The sequence below is a fragment of the Salmo trutta genome, chromosome 16, assembly GCF_901001165.1.
Source record: "Salmo trutta chromosome 16, fSalTru1.1, whole genome shotgun sequence".
NCBI classification, from domain to species: Eukaryota; Metazoa; Chordata; class Actinopteri; order Salmoniformes; family Salmonidae; genus Salmo; species Salmo trutta.
Genome location: NC_042972.1, coordinates 38,724,133 through 38,748,323, shown reverse-complemented (window position 1 = coordinate 38,748,323; position 24,191 = coordinate 38,724,133). Strand labels below are relative to the sequence as shown.

At 42.7% G+C, this 24,191-nt stretch overlaps 1 protein-coding gene across 10 annotated transcripts in view; it reads left to right on the top strand.

Moving 5' to 3' along the window:
* Positions 1-24,191, top strand: part of LOC115150722 (ephrin type-B receptor 2) — a 175,759-nt gene that overhangs the window by 61,309 nt on the left and 90,259 nt on the right. For 7 of the 10 annotated variants that reach the window (XM_029694281.1, XM_029694277.1, XM_029694278.1 and 4 more), the window contains exons 2-3: positions 240-325; positions 17,223-17,907. In XM_029694281.1, the coding sequence (XP_029550141.1) occupies positions 240-325; positions 17,223-17,907 (771 nt within the window). The remainder of the gene's footprint in view (positions 1-239; positions 326-17,222; positions 17,908-24,191) is intronic. The other 3 variants (XM_029694274.1, XM_029694284.1, XM_029694283.1) reach the window with 1 other exon arrangement.

The window sequence follows — 24,191 nt, the reverse complement described above, 5'->3', positions numbered from 1 at the left end:
GTCTGAAAAAATACTATCTAGAGTAGCAGCAATTTTAAGACTGAAAATGAAATATAGTTTCATTACTATTAATTGTAATCAAATCTTATTAGGGTTTGAACGACTAGCTCATAAATGGACTCCCATCTCGACCTATGCTTACCTGCTGTAAATGTGCACTGTTGCCACTGTATATTATTTGTTTGAAGGTACTCTATGACTTGGATTTTGTCTGACTGCACTCTCTTTCTTCTCCACAGAGACACTAATGGACTCCACCACAGCGACAGCTGAGTTGGGCTGGACAGTCTATCCCGTGTCAGGGTCCAATGACAACAGCGTGAGTGTAAGCTCATCATTTACATGATATCATGGAATTTTCATTTCAGTTGCTTAATTAATTTGATTGCTAATTAACTCATTTTCATGCAGATGCAGCAATACTACAGTGCGTCACATTTTCAGTTAATTTCAGTTCATCACAGATCAACTTGGTTTTGACACCCAACAGCAGAGCTGGGCGATAAATTGCCTGAATTGATGCGATAACGATAAATAGAAAGACAAATTTCAAGTAAAATACATATTCCTTTAAACTATGACTACTACAGTTGAAGTCGGAAGTTTACATACACTTAGGTTGGAGTCATTGAAACTCGTTTTTCAACCACTCCACAAATGTATTGTTAACAAACTATAGTTTTGGCAAGTCGGTTAGGACATCTACTTTGTGCAAGTCATTTTTCCAACAATTGTTTACAGACAGATTATTTCACTTATAATTCACTGTATCACAATTCCAGTGGGTCAGAAGTTTACATACACTAAGTTGACTGTGCCTTTAAACAGCTTGGAAAATTCCAGACAATTATGTCATGGCTTTAGAATCTTCTGATAGGCTAATTTACATAATTTAAGTCAATTGGAGGTGTACATGTGGATGTATTTCAAGGCCTACCTTCAAACTCAGTGCCTCTTTGCTTGACATCATGGGAAAATCAAAAGAAATCAGCCAGGACCTCAGAAAAGAAATTGTAGACCTCCACAAGTCTGGCTCATCTTTGGGAGCAATTTCCAAATGCCTGAAGGTACCACGTTCATCTGTACAAACAATAGTACGCAAGTATAAACATCATGGGACCACGCAGCTGTCATACCGCTCAGGAAGGAGCGTTCTGTATCCTAGAGATGAATGTACTTAGGTGCGAAAAGTGCAAATCAATCCCAGAACAACAACAAAGGACCTTGTGAAGATGCTGGAGGAAACAGGTATAAAAGTATCTCTATCCACAGTAAAACGAGTCCTATATCGACATAACCTGAAAGGCCGCTCAGCAAGGAAGAAGCCACTGCTCCAAAACGGCCATAAAAAAGCCAGACTACGGTTTGCAACTGCTCATGGGGACAAAGATCGTACTTTTTGGAGAAATGTTCTCTGGTCTGGTGAAACAAAGATAGAACTGTTTGGCCATAATGACCATCGTTATTTTCGGAGGAAAAAGGGGAAGGCTTGCAAGCTGAAGAACACCATCCCATCCGTGAAGCACGGGGGTGGCAGCATCATGTTGTGGGGGTGCTTTGCTGCAGGAGGGACTGGTGCACTTCACAAAATAGATGGCATCACAACGAAGGAAAAGTATGTGGATATATTGAAGCAACATCTCAAGAGTTCAGTCAGGAAGTTAAAGCTTGGTCGCAAATGGGTCTTCCAAATAGACAATGACCCCAAGCATACTTCCGAAGTTGTGGCAAAATGGCTTAAGGACAAAAAAGTCAAGGTATTGGAGTGGCTAGCACAAAGCCCTGAGCACAAAGCCCTGACCTCAATCCAGTAATGACAGCTCTCTCCACACTGAGCTAAGTATTTGTAAAAAAGATGGCAGGTAGCCTAGTGGTTAGAGTGTTGGGCCAGTAACCGAAAGGTTGCTAGATTGAATCCCAGAGCTGACAAGGTAAAAATCTGTTGTTCTGCTCCAGAACAAGGCCGTTAACCCACTGTTCCTAGGCTGTCATTGTAATTAAGAATTTCTTCTTAACTGACTTGCCTAGTTAAATAAAAAAAATTATGCTGTGCAGATTCAGAAATCATGAGAAAAACAATAATCCATATGTATCTCACTGTGTAAGCTTTTTGAAAAGGTAGCTTTCTCTCTTGCAGGGCAGAGGTTGTGCGTTGGTGTTAGACTTTGACTACTGGTGCTTTTAAAAAAGTTATGTAGAGGTTATTGAAAACAATAGTATTGCAGTGTGCTTTCATATTGGACAGCAACATCTCAAGTCATCAGTCAGGAAGTTAAAGCTTGGTCACAAATGGGTCTTCCAATTGGACAATGACCCCAAGCATACTTCCAAAGTTGTGGCAAAATGGCTTAAGGACAACAAAGTCAAGGTATTGGAGTTGCTAGCACAAAGGCCTGACCTCAAGCCTACAGAAAATTTGTGGGCAGAACTGAAAAAGCATGTGTGAGCAAGGAGGCCTACAAACCTGACTCAGTTACACCAGCTCTGTCAGGAGGAATGGGCCAAAATTCACTCAACTTATTGTGGGAAGCTTGTGGAAGGCTACCCGAAACATTTGACCCAAGTTAAGCAATTTAAAGGCAATGCTACCAAATTCTAATTGAGTGTATGTAAACTTCTGACCCACTTGGAATGTGATGAAATAAATAAAAGCTGAAATAAATAATTCTCTATACTATTATTCTGACATTTGACATTCTTAAAATAAAGTGGTGATCCTAACTGACCTAAGACAGGGAATTCTTACTAGGATTAAATGTCAGGAATTGTGAAAAACTGAGTTTAAATGTATTTGGCTAAGGTGTATGCAAACTTCCAACTTCAACTGTATGTGTTATATTGGCTCCAGCAGCGTTTGATGCACAGTATTTCCACATGGTGCGCCAAGGCATTTGTTCTATCTAGCCACACTCAAGCCGATCCCTCTCCTGACCAGCCGAAACCAGAACCTCGGTCTCCTTCACTTCTTCCTCCACCAAAGGATCCAGAATCTTCAGACTGTGTCCAAAACACAGAGAAATATGCTGCATACTTATTTGATGGTGCATTTCACAAAACCACTCCCTATTATATTCAATTATTTATACTTCTGTGGTTGGTATCAAGGGTGGTTTGAATTATACTCTATCATGCTGTGTGTCTTTAAGCACGAAAAAGAGGAAGACGAAAAAAGAGCTCCAACAGTCCACTGGTGCAACTTCAAAGATCTTCTGCAATAATTTAGCTCAACATCATCTCCCTCAACCTGAGGGCATGCTCTCTTTCCTGCTAATTTGAGAGAACAAAGAGGCCCGGTGTCTTCCTCTCCCCAGCTCTGGATTCAATCTAAACAGAACCAGCGCTGCCATTTCCCCATTAACGAGGTTGGAAATCTTACAGGCCGTTTGCATCACGTCTCCCATTCATATTTACAAAATGTAAGGTTCAGAAAAACAATCAGAAAAGTATATTTAATGATCTATATAAATAAGAAGTTGAAACTTCAGACTTGAAAATCAAACATTTGAAAATGCCAGTGATGAAAAATCTGCCCTATTTACTTTCATTAATCAGCATCAAAGTTTTAGGGGTTTCGATCCTAACATCCCAGGGTGTTATGTAGAGGTGTGCCCCTCACTTGTAAGCCTGTCTGAAGCTGCAAGAGAAGATAGCTCTAGACAGTCTAGAGTTGTCTACTCTTGCAGCTTTAGACAGGCTAACAAGTGAGGGGCACACCTCTACATAACACCCTTAGCAGAGTTGCCAACAACTGGATGCATCCGGTTGTCAGGGATACAGCTATCTTCAACCTAGCTTCCGTTTCCGCTGAAAAGCATTTGACTTCAGACTAAACATTATGCCATGGCCTGTTCAAGATTATCCGATTCATTTCACTGTGATTGGAGAGCTAGAGTACCTCTCAGGCCCTGATTGATCAGGTAAAGGCCCTATCAGATGCAGACGTTGGGGTTTTCTAGGGAAATGATGGAGCTGGATGCGAACACAATCCATTCTGAAGTCTCGTGGGGCCTAGCTTTCCACAGTGGACCAGCACAACAGGAACAGGTGTGGTAATTGGAATCGCTCAATATACCAGCCAGAGGTGCTTTACAGTAGCTATTGTCTTACACGCACATGCATGGCTTCACAGGCTTAACTGACAGATCAGTAACATTCAGCACAGTACCATACCAGCAGTTGGCCTTTCCTTACGCTGTAAAGATTAATAAAATATATCCTAACTTGATACATGATAGTCAACTGTACATTATGGCCAAAATATCATATCACAATATTTGTCATTTTTTTTGACAGTATGACAATATTTGTATTTGATGTTTTATAAATATGCTCATGTGTAGTTCATGACCCTAGGGTAACAACTCATAAATGTTAAGTGATTTCACTGGGGTTTTCTCCATTCTGATTGTTTTATACTGTTCAAGCCAACTTCAAACAAACCAATTTTTCTGCATTTTCATACATTTCCTGCACTTTTGTTATAATTTCTACACTGTGCCAAAGCAATGATGCATGATATGAAAAAAATTATTAAATTGAGGCCTATTTAAATGGCGAACTGCTGGAATCATGGAAAAAGAATGCTTATTCTAATTCTATAGTTGGAATATAGTGTTCAGCACCTTGAGTACATTGCTGTTTGACATGACAACGAATGCATAAGTCAGGGAGGAATTACAATTGACAGGATAGGAACCTAAATATTGGTCAGTGTTTCCACGGGACCCTAATTTAGATGTTACATTACATGTTTTCTTACCTCATTTAGCTAGGGAGAGCCTATACGACAAGGTTCCCCAACTGGCGGCCCGCGGACCAAAAGTTTTATTTGCCCCCCCCAAGTTTTCTTTTTTTTATGCCATTGTTGGACGTAAAATACTGTAAAAACAGCAGGAAATCAGCTCTGCGTGATTTACATTTTGAGAAATCTGTTCCTAAGTATTCCCACGCATAATAGAGAAACAGGTGATTGTATACAAATGTAAGCAAGGATTGAAATTCTTTTTTTGGTCAAATATTATATCTGTTTGGAGTTCTTGCGGTCAAATTGTTGTCTAACATTAGTATTGTGTTTTTATTTTATTTTACTTCATCGTTGGACGTAAAATACTTTAAAACACCAGAAAATCAGCTCCAAGTGATTTTAATTTTGGAAATCTGTTCCCAAGTATTCCCAGGCATAATAGAGAGACACGTGATCATATACAAATGTAAGCAAGGTTTGACCATGTTGCTTAATGGTTTAAATTCCCCCCTCCTCCCAAGATTTAATTAATGGCAATTGAATTGAATACAGTCACATTTATTTCAAATACGTAGTTCCTCACTTTACAGGTATTAACATTACAAAATCTAACATTCCAGTGAAACATCAACAAACCAACTTTTATGACTGTTCTCCAGGTGTGTCCATCTGATGCACAGTATGTTCACCCCTTATTATAGGGGCTGCATCAGTCCTGTATTACTTTTTTAAACTGTTAAACTGAAGCAGCATCTGAAACTGCCTCCAGTCAGGCTCCAAGAACTGAAATATGTTATAATTAACATTCCATGTAATATTTAGTGAACTTTAGCGCGATACTTGCCTCAGACAAGAAATGTGTCTTCTGTATTTAACCCAACCCCTCTGAATCAGCCTTAATCGATATCCACGTCTTCGGCGCTCAGGGGCAGAACAACAGATTTTTACCTTGTCAGCTCAGGGATTCGGTCCAGCAACCTTTTGGTTACTGGCCCAACATTCTACCCACTAGGCTACCTGCTGCCCCTCGATTGAGGTTCACGTGAGGGTTATGGTGATGCCCATCTACTTTGGGACTCCAGTTAAAGAGCAGGCAGAGGCAGAGATGCCGCTCAGTTTAAGTCTTTATAGATGTAATGGAGATGCATGGCAGGGAATAATTGACAGTTGTTGACATGGGACTTTCCCAAGTTGAGACGTGGTTGGCTTTGTATGGAGTATGGTTGATCTAAAAGGAGACAAATGTGCAAATAACATGCAATTACAGAAATGAACATACATTAATTGACTGTTAATGGCAATAATTAATGACAATGGCGGCAGGTAGCCTAGTGTTTAGAGCGTTGGACTAGTAACCGAAAGGTTGCATGATTGAATCCCTGAGCTGACAAGGTAAAAATCTGTCATTCTGCCCCTGAACAAGGCAGTTAACCCACTGTTCCTAGGCCATCATTGAAAATAAGAATTTGTTCTTAACTGACTTGCCTAGTTAAATAAAGGTAAAATAAAAATGTTGTGCATAAATATAGCAGCAGTTAACAATGAATTGCCAGAAAGGAGGTGCAATAGCATTCGGCATGGTAGGCCGGAGCTATACTATAGCAGGCTAATTTGGCAATGGCTACATGCATGGCAAACAAATAAATATTAAGCTAACAAAAGTAACAAGCATAGCTTTAAAGCATTCCTAGTTTGCATAAGCCAATGCATCAAAAGGGCAACACTATTAACATTTGGCCATGTACACTACAAGTACCAAAAAGAACAGCTCCATTAGACTCAAAATGGCTGTTTGACTGAGCCGTTAACATTTCGCAGACGATATCAACTACACAAAACAAACAATGGTGAGAGAGTCCTCTTTAATAAGATAAAAAGCTTGTACTCAAATTTCAATGACGCATACTGGTGGTTGTTGTTTGTCGTGCCCAACTACTCAGTTCAAGGAGGCACCCTCGAACCAGCCAGTATAATACCCTGCCATAGAGTTATATATAGGGCACCCCTGCCACGCGTGCCCTCCATCCTCCCGTGACCATAGACATTGGTAGAGGGCACACCAGCCACAGTGATGTGGAAAGCACAACTTCCACATCACCAAGCAGGAAATTCTGTACAATGATTAAAAACCAACTGGCAGTTCCTTTTGGCTTTACTAGTATAAATCATCAACAATCATCAGACAACCATTAATAAAACCCAGATAGTGGCTTGCTCTACTCAGACAGTCATACATACTTAAGAGTCCTAAATGCACTGAGGAGGATGGTCCTCCCCTTCCTCCTCTGAGGAGCTCAGAACTGTTGACCCAACTCAATAGGTGGCCTGTCATGAACGTGTGTCTTAAGTTCTGGTTGAGGTGTTCCCCTGATTAAACAGTAACTGCCATTGTCTGTTAGTTGTGCCATTTTAGCTAACCCTAGTCGGCAGGTGCTATTGCAATTTACTACAGTCATGTCTGAAAAAGCACAACAGGTAATAGTACAGTATACTACTCATGTTCGCAAAAAAATCTACAGTGATTACTACAGTATACTAGTCAAAAACACAACAGTGAATACTATAGTATATTACAGTCATCTGCATAATCACTACAGTCAATACTACAGTAAAGTCTGTAAAAACACTACAGTGAATACTGTAGTATATACATTCATTTTAGACCATATACAGTATACTATAATATTTCATGTGGGTTAGCTTTAAATGTGTAACATGTTTTATGTTTGAACTAGGACCACAATGGAATAAATGTTTTACTTTGTTGTTCTTGACGAATTTCTAAATGCATTGCATCCACATTTGTGGTTGTGTTGTGTTTTTAAATAGTCAAATAAAAATAAATCAAGGGATACTACAGTGTAGAGTATAGTATTCCACAATATACCACAACATTCTATAGCCCTCAAACTCAACTGTGGATGTCGAAGAAGGTTCCACTGCTTTTTTGCATTGTTCCCCTGTAATCAGGGATTGATTTAGACCTGGTGGATGCAATTCATTATCAGGTAAAACAGAAAACCAGCAGGCTCCAACCCTCGTAGGGTAAGAGTTGAATACCCCTGTTCTATAGTAAGCGCTACACAATATAGGGGGAACCTCAGAGGAAATCCTTGGCATGAGCTCCCCATATCAAAACAGCATTTACAAAGCAACAGTGAGGGGAAAAAAGTATTTGACCCCTGCTGATTTTACGTTTGCTCACTGACAAAGAAATGATCAGTCTATAATTTTAATGGTAGGTTTATTTGAACAGTGAGAGACAGAATAACAACAAAAAAATCCAGAAAAACGCATGTCAAAAATGTTATACATTGATTTGCATTTTAATGAGGGAAATAAGTATTTGACCCCTCTGCAAAACATGACTTAGTACTTGGTGGCAAGATGTTTCTTGTAGTTGGCCACCAGGTTTGCACACATCTCAGGAGGGATTTTGTCCCACTCCTCTTTGCAGATCTTCTCCAAGTCATTAAGGTTTCGAGGCTGATGTTTGGCAACTCGAACCTTCAGCTCCCTCCACAGATTTTCTATGGGATTAAGGTCTGGAGACTGGCTAGGCCACTCCAGGACCTTAATGTGCTTCTTCTTGAGCCACTCCTTTGTTGCCTTAGCCGTGTGTTCTGGGTCATTGTCATGCTGGAATACCCATCAACGACCCATTTTCAATGCCCTGGCTGAGGGAAGGAGGTTCTCACCCAAGATTTCCCGCATTAAAATGCAAATCACTTTATAAAATCTTTGACATGCGTTTTTCTGGATTTTTTTGTTGTTATTCCGTCTCTCACTGTTCAAATAAACCTACCATTAAAATTATAGACTGATCATTTCTTTGTCAGTTGGCAAACGTACAAAATCAGCAGGGGATCAAATACTTTTTTCCCTCACTGTAGCAGCTAGCAGTCCAGTCGATTGAAAAGTTCTAAAGTAAGCACTATATGATCGAGGGATAGTGTGCAGTATACTACAAAATACACAATACACAATATATACAAAAGTATGTGGACACCCCTTCAAATTAGTGGATTCGGCTATTTCAGCCACACCTGTTGCTGACAGATATATAAAATCGAGCACACAGCCATCCATAGACAAACATTGGCAGTAGAATGGCCTTAACAAAGGGCTCAGTGAGTTTCAAAGTGGCAACGTCATAGCATGCCATCTTTCCAACAAGTCAGTTCGTCAAATTTCTGCCCTGCTAGAGCTGCCCCGGTCAAATGTAAGTGCTGTTGTTGTGAAGTGGAAATGTCTAGGAGCAACAACGGCTCAGCCGCAAAGTGGTAGGCCACACAAGCTCACAGAACGGGACTGCCAAGTGCTGAAGTAAAAATCATCTGTCCTCGGTTGCAACACTCACTACCGAGTTCAAAACTGCCTCTGGAAGCAACGTCAGAATAAGAACTGTTTGTCGGGAGCTTCATGAAATGGGTTTCCATGGCCCGAGCAGCCGCAGACAAGCCTAAGATCACCATGCGCGATGTCAAGTGTCAACTGGAGTGGTGTAAAGCTTGCTGCCGTTGGACTCTGGAGCAGTGGAAACACGTTCTCTGGAGTGATGAATCACGCTTCACCATTTGGCAGTCCGACGGACAAATCTGTGTTTGGCAGATGCCAGGAGAACGCCGCCTGCCCCAATGCATAATGCCCACTGTAAAGTTTGTTGGAGAAGGAATAATGGTATTGGGCTGTTTCTCATGGTTCGGGCTAGGCCCTGAAATGGTTTGTCAAGATCAGTGTGGAAGAATTTGACTGGTCTGCACAGAGCCCTGACCTCAACACCATCGAACACCTTTGGGATGAATTGGAACGCCGACTGCAAGCCAGGCCTAATCGCCCAACATCAGTGCACGACTTCACTAATGCTCTTGCGGCTGAAGTCCCCGCAGCAATGTTCCAAAATCTAGTGGAAAGCCTTCCCAGAAGAGTGGAGGCTGTTATAGCAGCAAAGGGGGACCAACTCCATATTAATGCCCATTATTTTTGGAATAAGATGTTCCACAAGCAGGTGTCCACATACTTTTGGTATATAGTGTATTATAATAAGCAGTACACAATCGAGGGATACTACAGTGCGTAGTATAGAATTGTACAGTATATTACAAAATTCTATAGTAAGCACTACACAATCAAGGGATACTACACTGTGTAATATAGTATTCTACAGTATGCTACAACATTCTAAAGTAAGTACTACACATGCTCAAGGGATAGTACAGTGTGTAGTATAGTATTCTACAGTACACTACAAAAGTCTAGAGTAAGCACTATACGGTGAAGGGATACTACAGCGTAGAATATAGGATTCTACAATGTACCACAGTTTACTACAGAATTCTATAGTAAGTACTATAGTATTCTATAGTAAACTGTAGTATTTGTTTTATGTGGGGAGCATAATCTGCAGGCAGTTGCAAATGAATGCAAATGAATGTAGTCAAACACCCAGACACATTCTGTGGAGAGGATGTTGAGGTCTTACATATATTAAGGACTAATGTTGTGGCCTGTAAGCACCAGTAAGGAAAGGCACCAGTAAGGAAATGTTCTGTGTGACTTCAGACATAAAACCGGATAGTAGAGGTAAAGGCATGTGTAGGCCACAGCACATTCTAGCCCTGGGTGTAGTACTTTCATTTAATATTCTGCTTTAGCAATGACAAATGTATTTCATTTTATGCCAACTTGTGACATGATTCAGATTAATAAGACCTTATTATGTAAGGTTGATTCATTTGGCACAAGTTAAAATCTACCTTGAAGAGACGTTTGAGGGATCTATAGATCTGTACGTTCTCTATAGTCAGCTATAATGAACTCAGTGACTGGGGAATATGGAAGTCTTATATAAAATGTATTATTCCATATTCATGTCAGTTCACAACATTTTATAGCAACATCCGCTGAAGTTCTCAGGGAAGGTATTTAGGCTACTAATATCAAGTCTTGAATACCAAACACCACATAAGGCTGTGTGCATAATTAGTGTCACAGCAATTTAGTTAAATCTTTTGTGTTGCAACCTACAATACGTTTCACGATGAGACTTTGACCCAAATATGTGTCTGAGTCAATCACAAGTGCATTCAAATGCAGGTTTTGTAATTTAAAGAGTTAATTCAGAATAAAACCGCCTGGTTATGAAAGAGCCTGGTCATAACTTTGCATATAGCCATTTCCTTCCCTAAATGGTTATTTGTTAGACCGTTGTAGTGTATGGAACTCATTGTAGAATAGAGTGACCCCTAATTTAGTATGACTGTCAATTAAAGGGGGTCTGTAAAACTTTATTCAGGTTTTTTAGGATCTCTTCATCATGGACGAAAACATCTGTGTGTGGTTATGATTTTATGTGAGCACTGCACTGACAATCGCAGGTTGGAACTATGTTCTATTGGCATATGTTCTATTGTCATGTTGTTTTACACCAAAGGAGAAATGTGAATACAATCCTCATGTAGATTGGTGGAACCATGTTAGAGGCAATAGGACGCTTGTTTGTCTAACTTCACATGGTGTACATTACGAGTAGACAGTGGTAGTTGAAGTTGACTGCATCAGACAGTTCCACTTATGTCTCTCCGTGTGTCTCTCTCTGTGCCCTCCATGTGGCTGGGATTCCTGCAGTACTTGGCCTGTTTTGTTCCCCTCTTTGTAACTCAATGTAGAGACTGGGTGTCATTTGTCCCCTGTCCCCTTAGGGCAGAGCACTCTTACTCTGACAGATTTCCCACAACTGTAAATTGGACAACTCAGCCCTAAGAGATTTCCATCGGCTTCTTTCTCCTTTGTGTGAATTATTTATTTACTTGTGTCTGTGACGGAGTGCTGGAATGTTTTGTATGTGTGTAGCTGTTCTCTGATTCTGCAGCCACCCCAGGTTGATCCTCACACTGTAATGACAAGACGTGAGAACTGAAGTACACATTCCATGTTGTGTCATACATGCCACTGTGGCCTTTGAATGATTTAAAATGTCTCAGGAGAAAACTACAACTCACCCTGCCAGCCGATTCCACCACAGGAAGGAGGTTCAGTTAGACACAGAAGTCCATCCTGAAGACCAGATAGACTCTATTTCTGATAGTTTCATGTAGCAAAAGCTGCCTTTTGGGAATAGTTTCTGCTTTGGAGACAGTGTCCTCTATGATTCTGACAGTGTGTTCCGCTTGGCTTTACAGATAAAGCAGAGACACATTGTCAGGGAGACTTATAGATTGCAGGTCAGCTGAATGTTCACTCCTTCCTGGAGTGGCTGACAGCCCTGTGAGGTATTGATCGCGAACCTCTTTCTCAGAGACCATTATGCTCTATCACTTCATACAGCTACAGTAAGCGGCTGGTGGGTGGCAGTCACTATTGTGTACTTTTCCAAACTGTAGAACTTGAAATCGAAGTTTATTTGTAGCGAACACAGTTTAGCAGATGTTAAGGCGGGTGCAGCGAAATGCTTATATACTGTACTTCATAGCTTATACAGACCACATTCATGGAATTTTAAGGCCATTTATCTTTAATTGAAAGGTCATATATCAACACAATTTAGCTGTTGAGATCTACTGAAAGTGTCACCATGCAGCATAATACACATGGGATAGGAATGTGAGTCAAGAGGATAAGTGGTGTTCAAACTCATTCATTTAGCTGTAATTAGAAGATGGCTGACAATTGCCTCACCCACTGTACATCCCGTTTCCACTCAGTAGATCGGTGCAGCAGGGTGCACAGTGCTCTGCACCGCTAGCGCCCTGATGGCTGTCTTTATATTTGGGTACGACCCTCAAAGACATAGCTGCGACCCCGGACACTTTGGCGCCCCACTCATGATGGTCCTCTTTATGTTTGGGTGCCAACCTCTGAACCGATGACACCCCATTAGAAGGACCTCCTTTATGTGAACACAGAACCTTGAAGAGAGCAACTCCTCTGGCATGTTGTTGATTGCAGGCACTCACTTGTTCTGTCTCAGTCTGTGAGCTTTTTATATCCATAGATCAGCCATGGGAAACTGGCCCGTCTTTTCTGGGCCCAGGATCAATTTCCCAAAAATAAATAAACAAATATTTTACTGTTGAGGGTTAGCATAGTAAAATATACAAGGTGCAATTTCAAAATTTGTTTGTGCATCAGCAGTTTTTTCTTGTTATGGCAGTCACTGGCAGTCACTAAATTAGACCATTTCAGCAAACATTTTTTAGAATGGAAAGTTAGTCTAGCGGCCAGCTATCTAAACTTGTAGTAATCATGGTCGAACACGATTTTGCTTAGGACCCCCAAGAATGTATTTGATTGTTGAATACATTGTACAGTAGGCCTGGGACGATACCAATATCGCATTATTTTATTAAAACATGACTCATGACTCTTTGGTCTTTTAAAAACATGCTTTATGTAAAATATTGTGTGCTATAGCTTTGAAAATAAATAAATGTGACTCTGGATGACAACATAATGAAGTTTGTTTCCAACATTAGGGCTGTTTTCCTAAAGAAGTTAAATCCACCTTCGTGTTTTGTTTCTTTGCCACGATAGTAACGAAATAAAGAGTATCGCTGTACTGGTATCATCCCTGTACAGTATCTTCTGCTTTATAGCATCCTGCTACATAGCCTACATCTAATCAAGATACTTTACATGGTGGTCGTGATGGATACCCCACTCAATAGATCTGGACTCACATAAACAAGTCTGTGTGTCCTGGAGTGGAAAAAAACGATCTCAAAGGAGAGAGAGTTAGTGTTGTAATTCTCAGCTTCCACCACCAACTCCACCACCTTACCTAACACATGACTGCCCTGCAGCCGCATTCCCACTCTAGTACTGGGGGAAAAGCTGTGAAAATGAAGACGTTTCTTCTTATTTCACACTCAGTGCTTGATCGCTGGCATCTTGTTATGTCCCATTTGCTTCCCTCCACTGGCTCTGATGAAAGCAGGGCAGCAAAGCTGTGACAGGACTTAAAGGGGCCCTCCATCAAAACACATTTGTTTGGGGTCTTTTTAGCCTGGCCATACCCCACCTCCATTCCCCTTTCTCCCTTCTCCTAGTCTCTATCTCTCATTAGTGGCTACCCCCCCACTCCCAACCCCAGTTCACTTTATTTAAGTTTGATGGGCTGATGCTTGAGACTAAGAACAAGAGGACGTCACACTCTGTCTTTTCCTGTTTAATCGGTCCACGACCTCTGTCTGAAAAGAGCGTCAATCTATGAAGGGAGGTGGAAAGGTCAATGGCTGCCCGTGACCCTGGATGGCTGTGTCCATTTGGATGGGTGGAGAAATGGGCCAACCAACAGATTTACCCCAGGAGATCTCTAACCCATCAATCAACAGTAACATTCATACACTTGTCAATATTAACATTCATACACTTATTCATGTGTTGCTTTAATTGCACGTTAATGGACCATATCTATTGCATTCTGTGAATTTTAAAGGATTTGTAGATGTGTCCTCAAAATGAAGACATATAGCTACCATCTGGTTGAATCCCATCCAAGGACTCTTTAATCATTGTCTACAAACACAATCTTAATTGTTTTGAGTTTAGTGCCAATCTTACGAGTTTTAATCATACTTGTCTCCTTCAAATCCCTCCAGTTACTAACATCTAACAACTGTTATTAATGAACTGTACATATTTGGCATGATGTCTGTCTGTAGAGAATAATTGGGACACGGGAATAAAGCAGAAAAGCTCTAATTAGTCTGAGTGTTTGATAGAACGTGGGTCTTAAACATGAGGGCTGACTGTCTCCTCCTTACCCGTCAAACCTCTGTCAAAATGCTTGTTAAGTGGGCACTAATTTGTGAAATTATATCAGCTGTGAAGTGGAGAGTGAAGGGGGGGTGAGAGAGTTAGGGTTGAGGCAGCACGGGTGCGGCTGACTGGTGTGAAAAGGCATTGGGGTTAAGAAAAGGCTTTCCTCAGATGAACTGGTCAGGTCAAGATCACGGTGGTTGGAGTCCTTGGAGTAACAGCAGACGTTGCATATAGACGCACTACTAGTAAAATAAACTCAGCAAAAAAAGAAATGTCCTCTCACTGTCAACTGCATAAAATTTCAGCAAACTTAACATGTGTAAATATTTGTATGAACATAACAAGATTCAACAACAGAGACATAAACTGAACAAGTTCCACAGACATGTGACTAACAGAAATTGAATAATGTGTCCCTGAACAAAGGGGGGGTGGGGTCAAAATCAAAAGTAACAGTCAGTCTCTGGTGTGGCCACCAGCTGCATTAAGTACTGCAGTGCATCTCCTTCTCATGGACTGCACCAGATTTGCCAGTTCTTGCTGTGAGATGTTACCCCACTTTTCCACCAAGGCACCTGCAAGTTCCCGGACATTTCTGGGGGGGATGGCCCTAGCCCTCACCCTTCGATCCAACAGGTCTCAGACGTGCTCAATGGGATTGAGATCCAGGCTCTTCGCGGGCCATGGCAGAACACTGACATTCCTGTCTTGCAGGAAATCACGCACAGAACGAGCAGTATGGCTGGTGGCATTGTCATGCTGGAGGGTCATGTCAGGATGAGCCTGCAGGAAGGGTACCACATGAGGGAGGAGGATGTTTTCCCTGTAACACACAGCATTGAGATTGCCTGCAATGACAACAAGGTTAGTCCGATGATGCTGTGACACACCGCCCCAGACCATGACAGACCCTCCAACTCCAAATCGATCCCGCTCCAGAGTACAGGCCTCGGTGTAATGCTCATTCCTTCGATGATAAACGCAAATCCGACCATCACCCCTGGTGAGACAAAACCGTGACTCATCAGTGAAGAGCACTTTTTGCCAGTCTTGTCTGGTCCAGCGACGGTGGGTTTATGCCCATAGGCGATGTTGTTGCCGGTGATGTCTGGTGAGGGCCTGCCTTACAACAGTCCAGCCTCTCCCAGTCTATTGCGGACAGTCTGAGCACTGATGAAGGGATTGTGCGTTCCGTTCCTGGTGTAACTCGGGCAGTTGTTGTTGCCATCCAGTACCCGTCCCGCAGTTGTGATGTTCGGATGTACCGATCCTGTGCGGGTGTTGTTACACGTGGTCTGCCACTGCGAGGACGATCAGCTGTCCGTCCTGTCTCCCTGTAGCGCTGTCTTAGGCGCCTCACAGTACGAACATTGCAATTTATTGCCCTGGCCACATCTGCAGTCCTCATGCCTCCTTGCAGCATGCCTAAGCGACGTTCACGCAGATGAGCAGGCACCCTGGGCATCTTTCTTTTGGTGTTTGTCAGAGTCAGTAGAAAGGCCTCTTTAGTGTCCTAAGTTTTCATAACTGTGACTTAATTACCTACCGCCTGTAAGCTGTTAGTGTCTTCAACAAGCATGGGAAACAGTGTTTTAACCCTTTACAATGAAGATCTGCAAAGTTATTTGTATTTTTACGAATTATCTTTGAAAGACAGGGTCCTGAAAAGGGGAAGTTTATTTTTTTGCTGAGTTTATGTTGTCTAGGTGTGTGTGTTGTTGTTGTTGTTGTTGTTGTTGTGTGTGTGTGTGTGTGTGTGTGTGTGTGTGTGTGTGTGTGTGTGTGTGTGTGTGTGTGCTGAAATGAAAAGTATCCCAAACACAGAAACACAAATCTGCTCTCCCTTTGCAGATAATTACCTGTGTAATGTGATTACCTCAATTCTGTTTTATTGTGTGACTCAGATTAGGGTTATGTTCATGTCATGCATGTGTTTCATTACAATGACTGACCTGTTTCATTTACAGTAACTGATGTGTTGGTGCTGGACTAATTCAGAGATTTGCCCATGCTAGTATTCAATAACATGTTGTAACTCAAAAACAGGATAATTAGGTGCATCACCAATGCCCTGGAGAAAAGTTTTTTTCCTCATTTCTTTAGACCAGGGGATTGTTTTCCCAGTATTTGTTACCCTTGAAGAGCTTCCGACATCGACGTTATGCAAATTGTTTCCTTTTTTTCCTCTTTGGCCGGAGGACAGAGAGGAGCCAGAGAGGAGGCTGCACTACAAATCCTTGCTGGCTGTATAAAGAGTAGACTTTAACACCTGTTCTCCTTTACTAGATAAATAATGCATGGTCCTGTCCCAGAGCAGAGCAGAGGGAAAAAAACAGGCCAGGTTCACACAGGGAGCCAAGTGGGGTCTCCAGTGGGCACAGACAGATGCCAACCCCCCTAACTCTGTGCGAGCATTACAATGCCAGGGAGCAGATTATACCCTGCCCATATTATACCCTCCCAAACTCCTGCTGTTTAATTTCAGCCCTGACTGGGAGCACTGCCGCTGGGAATGGCCCTGTCTTTATCTGTGGAGTATGGTTAGGTGGTAGTGTAGACATGATGCTGAGTACACAATTGCCCTTGGGTTATGTGAGGTACTGTATAGGTAAAGAATTGGAGGTATTGATGTGTTACTAAACCAAAATATATACGGTCAGCATGTGGTCAACACAAGGACAGAATAACCCTTTACCTCTGTGTCCCTCTTCCACAGTGGGAGGAGGTAAGTGGATACGATGAGAACATGAACACCATCCGCACCTACCAGGTGTGCAACGTGTTCGACAACAACCAGAACAACTGGGTCCGCACCAAGTACATTTGGCGTCGGGGTGCACAGCGGATCCACGTGGAAATGAAGTTCTCCGTGCGAGACTGCAGCTCCATCCCCAACGTGCCCGGCTCCTGTAAAGAGACTTTTAACCTGTACTACTATGAGTCAGACTCGGACACGGCCAACAAGGTGTCCCCACCATGGATGGAGAACCCCTGGATCAAGGTGGACACCATCGCGGCCGATGAGAGCTTCTCCCAGGTGGACCTTGGCGGCCGGGTGATGAAGATCAACACAGAGGTGCGGAGCTTCGGCCCCGTGTCCAAACACGGATTCTACCTGGCCTTCCAGGACTACGGCGGCTGCATGTCCCTCATCGCCGTGCGTGTCTTCTACAGGAAGTGTCCCCGCGTCATCCAGAACGGAGCTGTGTTTCAGGAGACCCTGTCTGGGGCAGAGAGCACCTCTCTGGTGGCAGCGCGAGGTGTGTGTATCTCCAACGGGGAGGAGGTGGACGTGCCCATCAAACTGTACTGCAACGGGGATGGGGAGTGGATGGTGCCCATCGGGCGCTGCATGTGCAAGGCTGGCCACGAGGCTGTGGAGAACGGGACTGTGTGTAGAGGTAAGGGCCATTCTCATCCCTCTCTCTTCAACTCTGTTATCCAGACTAGAAGGACACAGTAACCTTACAGAGCCAGTCAGCTGTACATTCATAACAGAGTAATCCAGACAGCAGAGCATACACACAGTACTTAATACTGTACCTGTCTGCATACTGCACTTCATGCTGCTCTAGGGATCAGATTATTCTATATGAACAGACAGTCTACGCTTGTAAAATATGTCCATGTATTGAATAAGTAAACAGGAGGATGGGATCATCACACTTCACATTGGATAGTACATGTTGGCTCTACGGTCATATTTTCATATGAATGATCAGTCCTAAGCTTTTCCAATAATAAACTGGTGAATATTACTCACATATGTGCTTCAGGTTATACAGATGTGCTTCAGGTTATACAGTATATATGGCAGAATATGTATTTTTTTTTTTTTGTTGAATTGGGCGAACATAGAACATGCCTAGTTCATTTCTAAAGCACTCTACAGGAATCGGACTGTCAGCTCAGAGGTGTTTGGACTCCAGTCACATAGGTCTGTCATAGCCTGGAGTTATTTATTACTTTCAATACTCTACACGGTGTAATGGATGTAATCTTACACTTCCATTCAAATCCACGTAGAAAGGAAACAATTTCCTTGACTGGGAGAATTCTATTAAATGCACGACTTTACCTCAAGGGAAGCTGTAATGCTAATCCGTGTAGGATGTGTGAATATGTTACATTTGATCATTTTGTCATAGCTCTTCTCATTCCATATTCCAGCTCTGGTGGAAAAGGCTGTAAAGAGGTTAATATTTTGGTTTCTCACAGTGAAGGCTGAAGTTGATTTGATTTTAAGCCCATGATAGCTTTTCTAATGAAAACACAAACAGCCAAAATAAGATCAAAGCTGAGTAGGAGCATTAGATCTATTGTTCTAGGTGCAGTGCAGTGTTGAGTCAGTTAGCTACCACACACACCTACTGGGTACACCAAAATGTACAGTATTTCAAGGACAAGAGAAGATTTGCACCAAACGCCTACCACCCATCATTCTTATCTTAAACTGGAATCCGTCGTGGTCCAGATCGATTTACCATTTCACAACATCAGTGTGCTCAGCCTCACCTGTGCTGCTACGCCATTTTGCTGTGCGGTAGGTGATATTGGCTGGACGTGGTCAGAGAGCCAGGTCCTCTGCTAACAGCAAAACAGGGCAGTTGCAGCCTGCAGCTTGCAGCCTGCAGACAAGGCCCACGCTGACACAGCCAGGCAGCCAGCCGGCAGGCACAATAAACCGCCCACCTGTGTTCCAGCCGCCTGTGTACTGCTGCCTCTGTCATAAGCCTGCCTGTAATTACCCCACAGCCCCCAGCAGCTCTGGCTCTGGTTCTGCAGAGAGGAGGGACAGTGATGGGCCCTGTTGCTCTTCGCCTTGCTTCTCAAAACAGTACCTCCGCTCAATGACTGCTAATGAGGACAAGCACAGACCCTCCTTAAGGGATACACACCAATAAGAGGAGCATGGAGAATATCTGCTATAATTTGAAACCCCTGCATAATTAAACAAATCTGGTTGTTTTTTGACCTACATGTAATTCACTGCACTGTCGGATTGAAACGTCCCATGGGCATCCTCAATCACAGTGATTTGTGTGAAACTGGATTATACAATTCAATTGATGGCCATTCAATTGAAATGAAAGTTTTTCAATCAATCACTGCTCGAGGGCTGGGCGGTGGCAGTGTTTAATCTTCGGCACATGTTGGGGTGTAGCGTTTTACCTTCCAGTTCCTTATCACCCTCCTGTTTATTTCTCCAACAGGGGAAAAATCTGCCTTAATTACAGAGGCTAGCCATCCAAGGTCCTCTGCTCTGAAGAGAAGCTTCTTTCACTACAGTCTTTCATGTTGGTATTTTGGGCTCCCGAGTGGCGCAGCGGACTAAGGCACTGCATCTCAGTGCAGGAGGCGTCACTATAGTACCTGGTTCAAATCCAGGCTGTATCACATCCGTTTGTGATTGAGAGTCTCTTAGGGCGGCGCACAATTGGCCCAACGTCGTCAGGTTTGGCCGGAGTAGGCCGTCATTGTAAATAAGAATTTGTTGTTAACTGACTTACCTAGTTAAATAAAGGTTACATTTAAAAAAATCATCAGCACCTCTGCTGTACTGAGAGTGGTTTTGTGTCAGCAAGGCCAAGGCTCAAACACACACACCGCTACCCAGTGTGTACAAGCAGATGTTTTTTTCAGTTTTTCTCAGTGTGGCTAGGTCTTCAGCGATAACATAGACACACTCAGTGGACTATTAAAACTTTATGAGCAGGATGCATTATCTTAGAGTAGAGCTGTGGCATGCAGCAAAACACTGGCATATAGATGGATTTCATAGGCACACAATAGTTATGACACTCAGTGCAAAAAAGGTGAAATGTGTGTGATACAAAATAAGAAAATAAATCATTAAAGATGAAAATGTTTATTGCTTGCTATTGTATGGTAAGCCTTTTTTATTTGATTTTTGATCGAGGCCTGTCATCGATTGGTATTTGTGGATTTATCTTTCTCCACATTGAAAGTTGATATCGCCGTGTGAGATTGTGGTAAGTGCCTTTTAACTGCCAGTGGTTGGGTAATGAATTGATTTATGAAAGATGCGCCTTTGCCCGCTCATGTTTGGGTAATGAATTGATTTGTGAAAGATGCCCTCTCAGGGAGTCTTCAGTATCCTCTTTCGGAGAGGATTATGGAACCACAGACAGAAAATAATATAACAGTGAAGATGAAAGAGCAGTCTTACGCCAATATTATTAATAAGGCAAGTGATGCCTTTCCAACACATTGGCAACAAGACGTAATTACACATGTATCAATTAAATCCTTGGCATGGCCCTTCGCAAATAATTACACTTTGACATGAAATCTGTCAAAATATTGACAATAGACAGCGCTGTTTCAATTTAAATTGCAGGGCTTTTCTCTGTGATCGTGTTACTAACCAGATGAAGTTACTTCACATAGTGCCAGGGGCAAATGAGGGTCTCTGAACAGAAAGGGCCCTGAAAGTAGAGATCTGATTACCCGTCGAGCCTGAGGAGATGGTGGACCACAGAGACACACACATGGGGTCCTGTTCATCCTTGCCGTTCAGTTGAAATAAAAGCACTCTCTCTCTAGAAGGGTACAATGAGAGCCATGTTCAGGGGTGGAAATGCAAACTCCCTAACAATGCCCATGTGTGTTTTTTCTTGTAATCCGATCATCTAACCCCATGCTATTGTGGCTTTAAGGGTCTTGACTGTGGGAGTGTGTCTCATATTATGGAGCAATGAATGTTCAGACAGAGACGCAAAAGTCACATTTACAGTAAAAGTTTCGAACAGCACTAAGTAACCCGTGCACGTACAGTAGTTCTTTAACTAGTGCGTTTGAGGAAGGGGAATGCTGTAAAGTCACCACCGTAGTTTACACAGGCATGTCCCGCTGCACAGATATAAAAGGAAGCATTCAGCACACCACATCAAATACCTCTGCTTGACATCCATGACAGTTGAGGGTGTAGAATGTGAGGAACAGGAGACTGCATGGTCTTTCCTACTGACATGCAAAGAAAAGCCCAGTGTGAAACATGAGACAGCCTGACAGCTCACAGACTGTTACCTGGGAGAGGCCATGGGGGAACGGGATGGAATGCTACATTTGCACAGCTCACAGATTCAAAGCATTCATTAATTCAAAATTAGAAAGAATCAAGAATCAATATTAAAATGGACCCTCATAGCAAACATTCTGTATGGTCCTCAAACCAGTTTATTACAGGCTTGGTTGCTCTCTCTCTCTCTGCTATCCCCTACATATGAAAATATAACAACAGACTCAGGTCAGATGAAGAGTATTCTAGGTCAGGTTGTGGAGAAACATCAATGTGTTTCTCTCCTCTTGGATGTGGTGAGATGTGGTGAGGTCTCTGTCAGTAGTGTGAGCTGAGCTGCCTGATGCTAGCTCTGCTGTTGCACATCTAAGGCAAGAAGATTAAAGAGGGGCGCTTTAGTAATCCTTCAGTCAAATGTAATGGTAGATACAGGGAGTTAGAGAGGATTAAGTGAGAAGGTGTGCCCTGGGATGGGCTGGCCATGGCATGATTGCATGAAAAAGGAAAAGGAGATGAGCCGCCCCCCACACCGCTACCCTTGCCACTACTGCTGAAAAGAATCCTAGGGGAAACACTGACATTTCTGCTGCAGCTGGCTTTATTTCCCAGGATGCCCTTGCCTTTAATTATAGCTCTAATTGACTAACAGCAAACATGGGGCATACACAGCCATGCATACACTTAGACATCCAACCCCTGCACTCTACAACCAGGCAAAAGCAAAACAAACACACCCCCTCAAGGCTTTTGCTGCACTGCATGTGCAAACAAAGGCACATGAAGGAGAATTCTGAGAGACAAGAGAAAACCTCCTTTAGAATCACTACATACTGTAGACACAAGAAACTCACATTGAAGCTAATCCTATACATGTGATTATGCGGTTACAGATTAAATCCTTTTAATATGCACATAAGGATGTCCACATTTACATCCCAATATAAATCATCCCAATATATGACTGACAAATATCATACAAAATACTAGTTGACTTTTTAAATCGATGCTTCAATTGAAAGTCTATTTCATGATTTGAGGGGCTGTTATACTGTAGGTTAATGGTGTGGTCTGTGAACCTTTACAAATAGTGTTGCAGCAGAAGGGGAACATTGGAGCTGTGGGACATCTTAGCTAACCACAGAGACTCTGGGGACCAGTCACATTCCTTTATTCCTTGTTCTCAACTGTGATGGGATTTCAGCCTGACCAGGTGTTTTCTCTGTCTTTGTCTCTGTCTCTGAGCACAGCACACATTCTAAACAGCAGACTTCACAGAGCAGTAACCATTTACTCCATCCTCCTACCCCTCCTCACACGCACACACTCACACAAACACAGAACATATCATCCCTTTTATCCCAACAAATCCATCACATTGGAATGTGATACCGCGAGGTGAGATGTCTGCGACTCACCTCCAGCTCAGAGATCACGGCCTGTTTACTGTGTACACCTGTTCCATATGGCCGTGCTTGTGTTGGGTCCTACCCCATATGGCTCCTCGTGTACTGGGTTCAGTCCCCTGTCTGTCTCCTTATCCCACGCCATCTCTTTGGAATGCTGTGTGTCCGCCGTGCCGCCTCGGACCATCAAGACTCCCTGTTTTTCCAGACAGTGGTCTGGTGGTCTTGTGTGAAGGTAACCCCTGGTTCAGATAGCCTTCCCTCTGGGCAGGACATTCCGTTACTGGACGGGTGAGAGCCACACAAGCAGAACGAGATGCCTCCCTCTTTTTCTCATTAGGGACAGGACCGGAGCCTTCTCCAAACAAGCTCCTTCAGATGTCTCCATTCATGGCCTGTTAAAGTCTTCACTGCATTCCATCATCAAACGAATGACCAGGGAGTGGGATGGATTGTGAGTCTGTCTGACAAAACATGAAAATAAGAGCTACAGTTGAAGCGACCTTGTTTGTCATTGACATATAATATAAGTACATGGGTCAACATTTGAACAGACTGTAGACATACAGTATACAGTAACTCATGCAGTATGCTTTGTATACAGTCGGTCTGTTAAAAAAAAGTGTGCGGAGAGAGCTGCTCTCCATTCCTGGAATAGGGTGAATGAATGTACCATGTGTGTTATGTGGACATAGTATCCCAGAGACGAGCCCAGTTGCTTACTGAAAGGTAAACCCCAGATCGTGTTTCACCCCACGCTGTCATCCAATCTCATGGAACGTCATTCATGGGATGATGTTACACTAAACAGTAAGGCGGTTAATGTAGAGGCATGCATGGAGCCTTACATGGGAGGCTTAAAGTGCTGCCTGACAACGAGTGGTAAAGATAAAGGGATATGATTCTTGGACAGATTACAGTACTGATTTAGAGATAGCGTTTGGAAGATAGAGATAAGTGGTTTATGGGATGTAGTGGGCCAAGGCTAGATGGCACTATGTGTACTATACAGTAGAGTACAGTAATATAAAGCAGAGAACAGGGATTTCCTCCTTGGTGGAGGAGACACTTTTCAAACTATAATGGATTCTAAAATTAGAAAGCCAGCCCTGCAACAAAGACCTCCCCTCTTTTAAAGTTCAAGAGGTGTTTAAAGATTAAACAGGAGTGAGTGAGGGGAGAGAGGATACATAGAGCTCCGGGTGACTCACTCCTAGCTGGGTTATCAGTGCTAGATGCC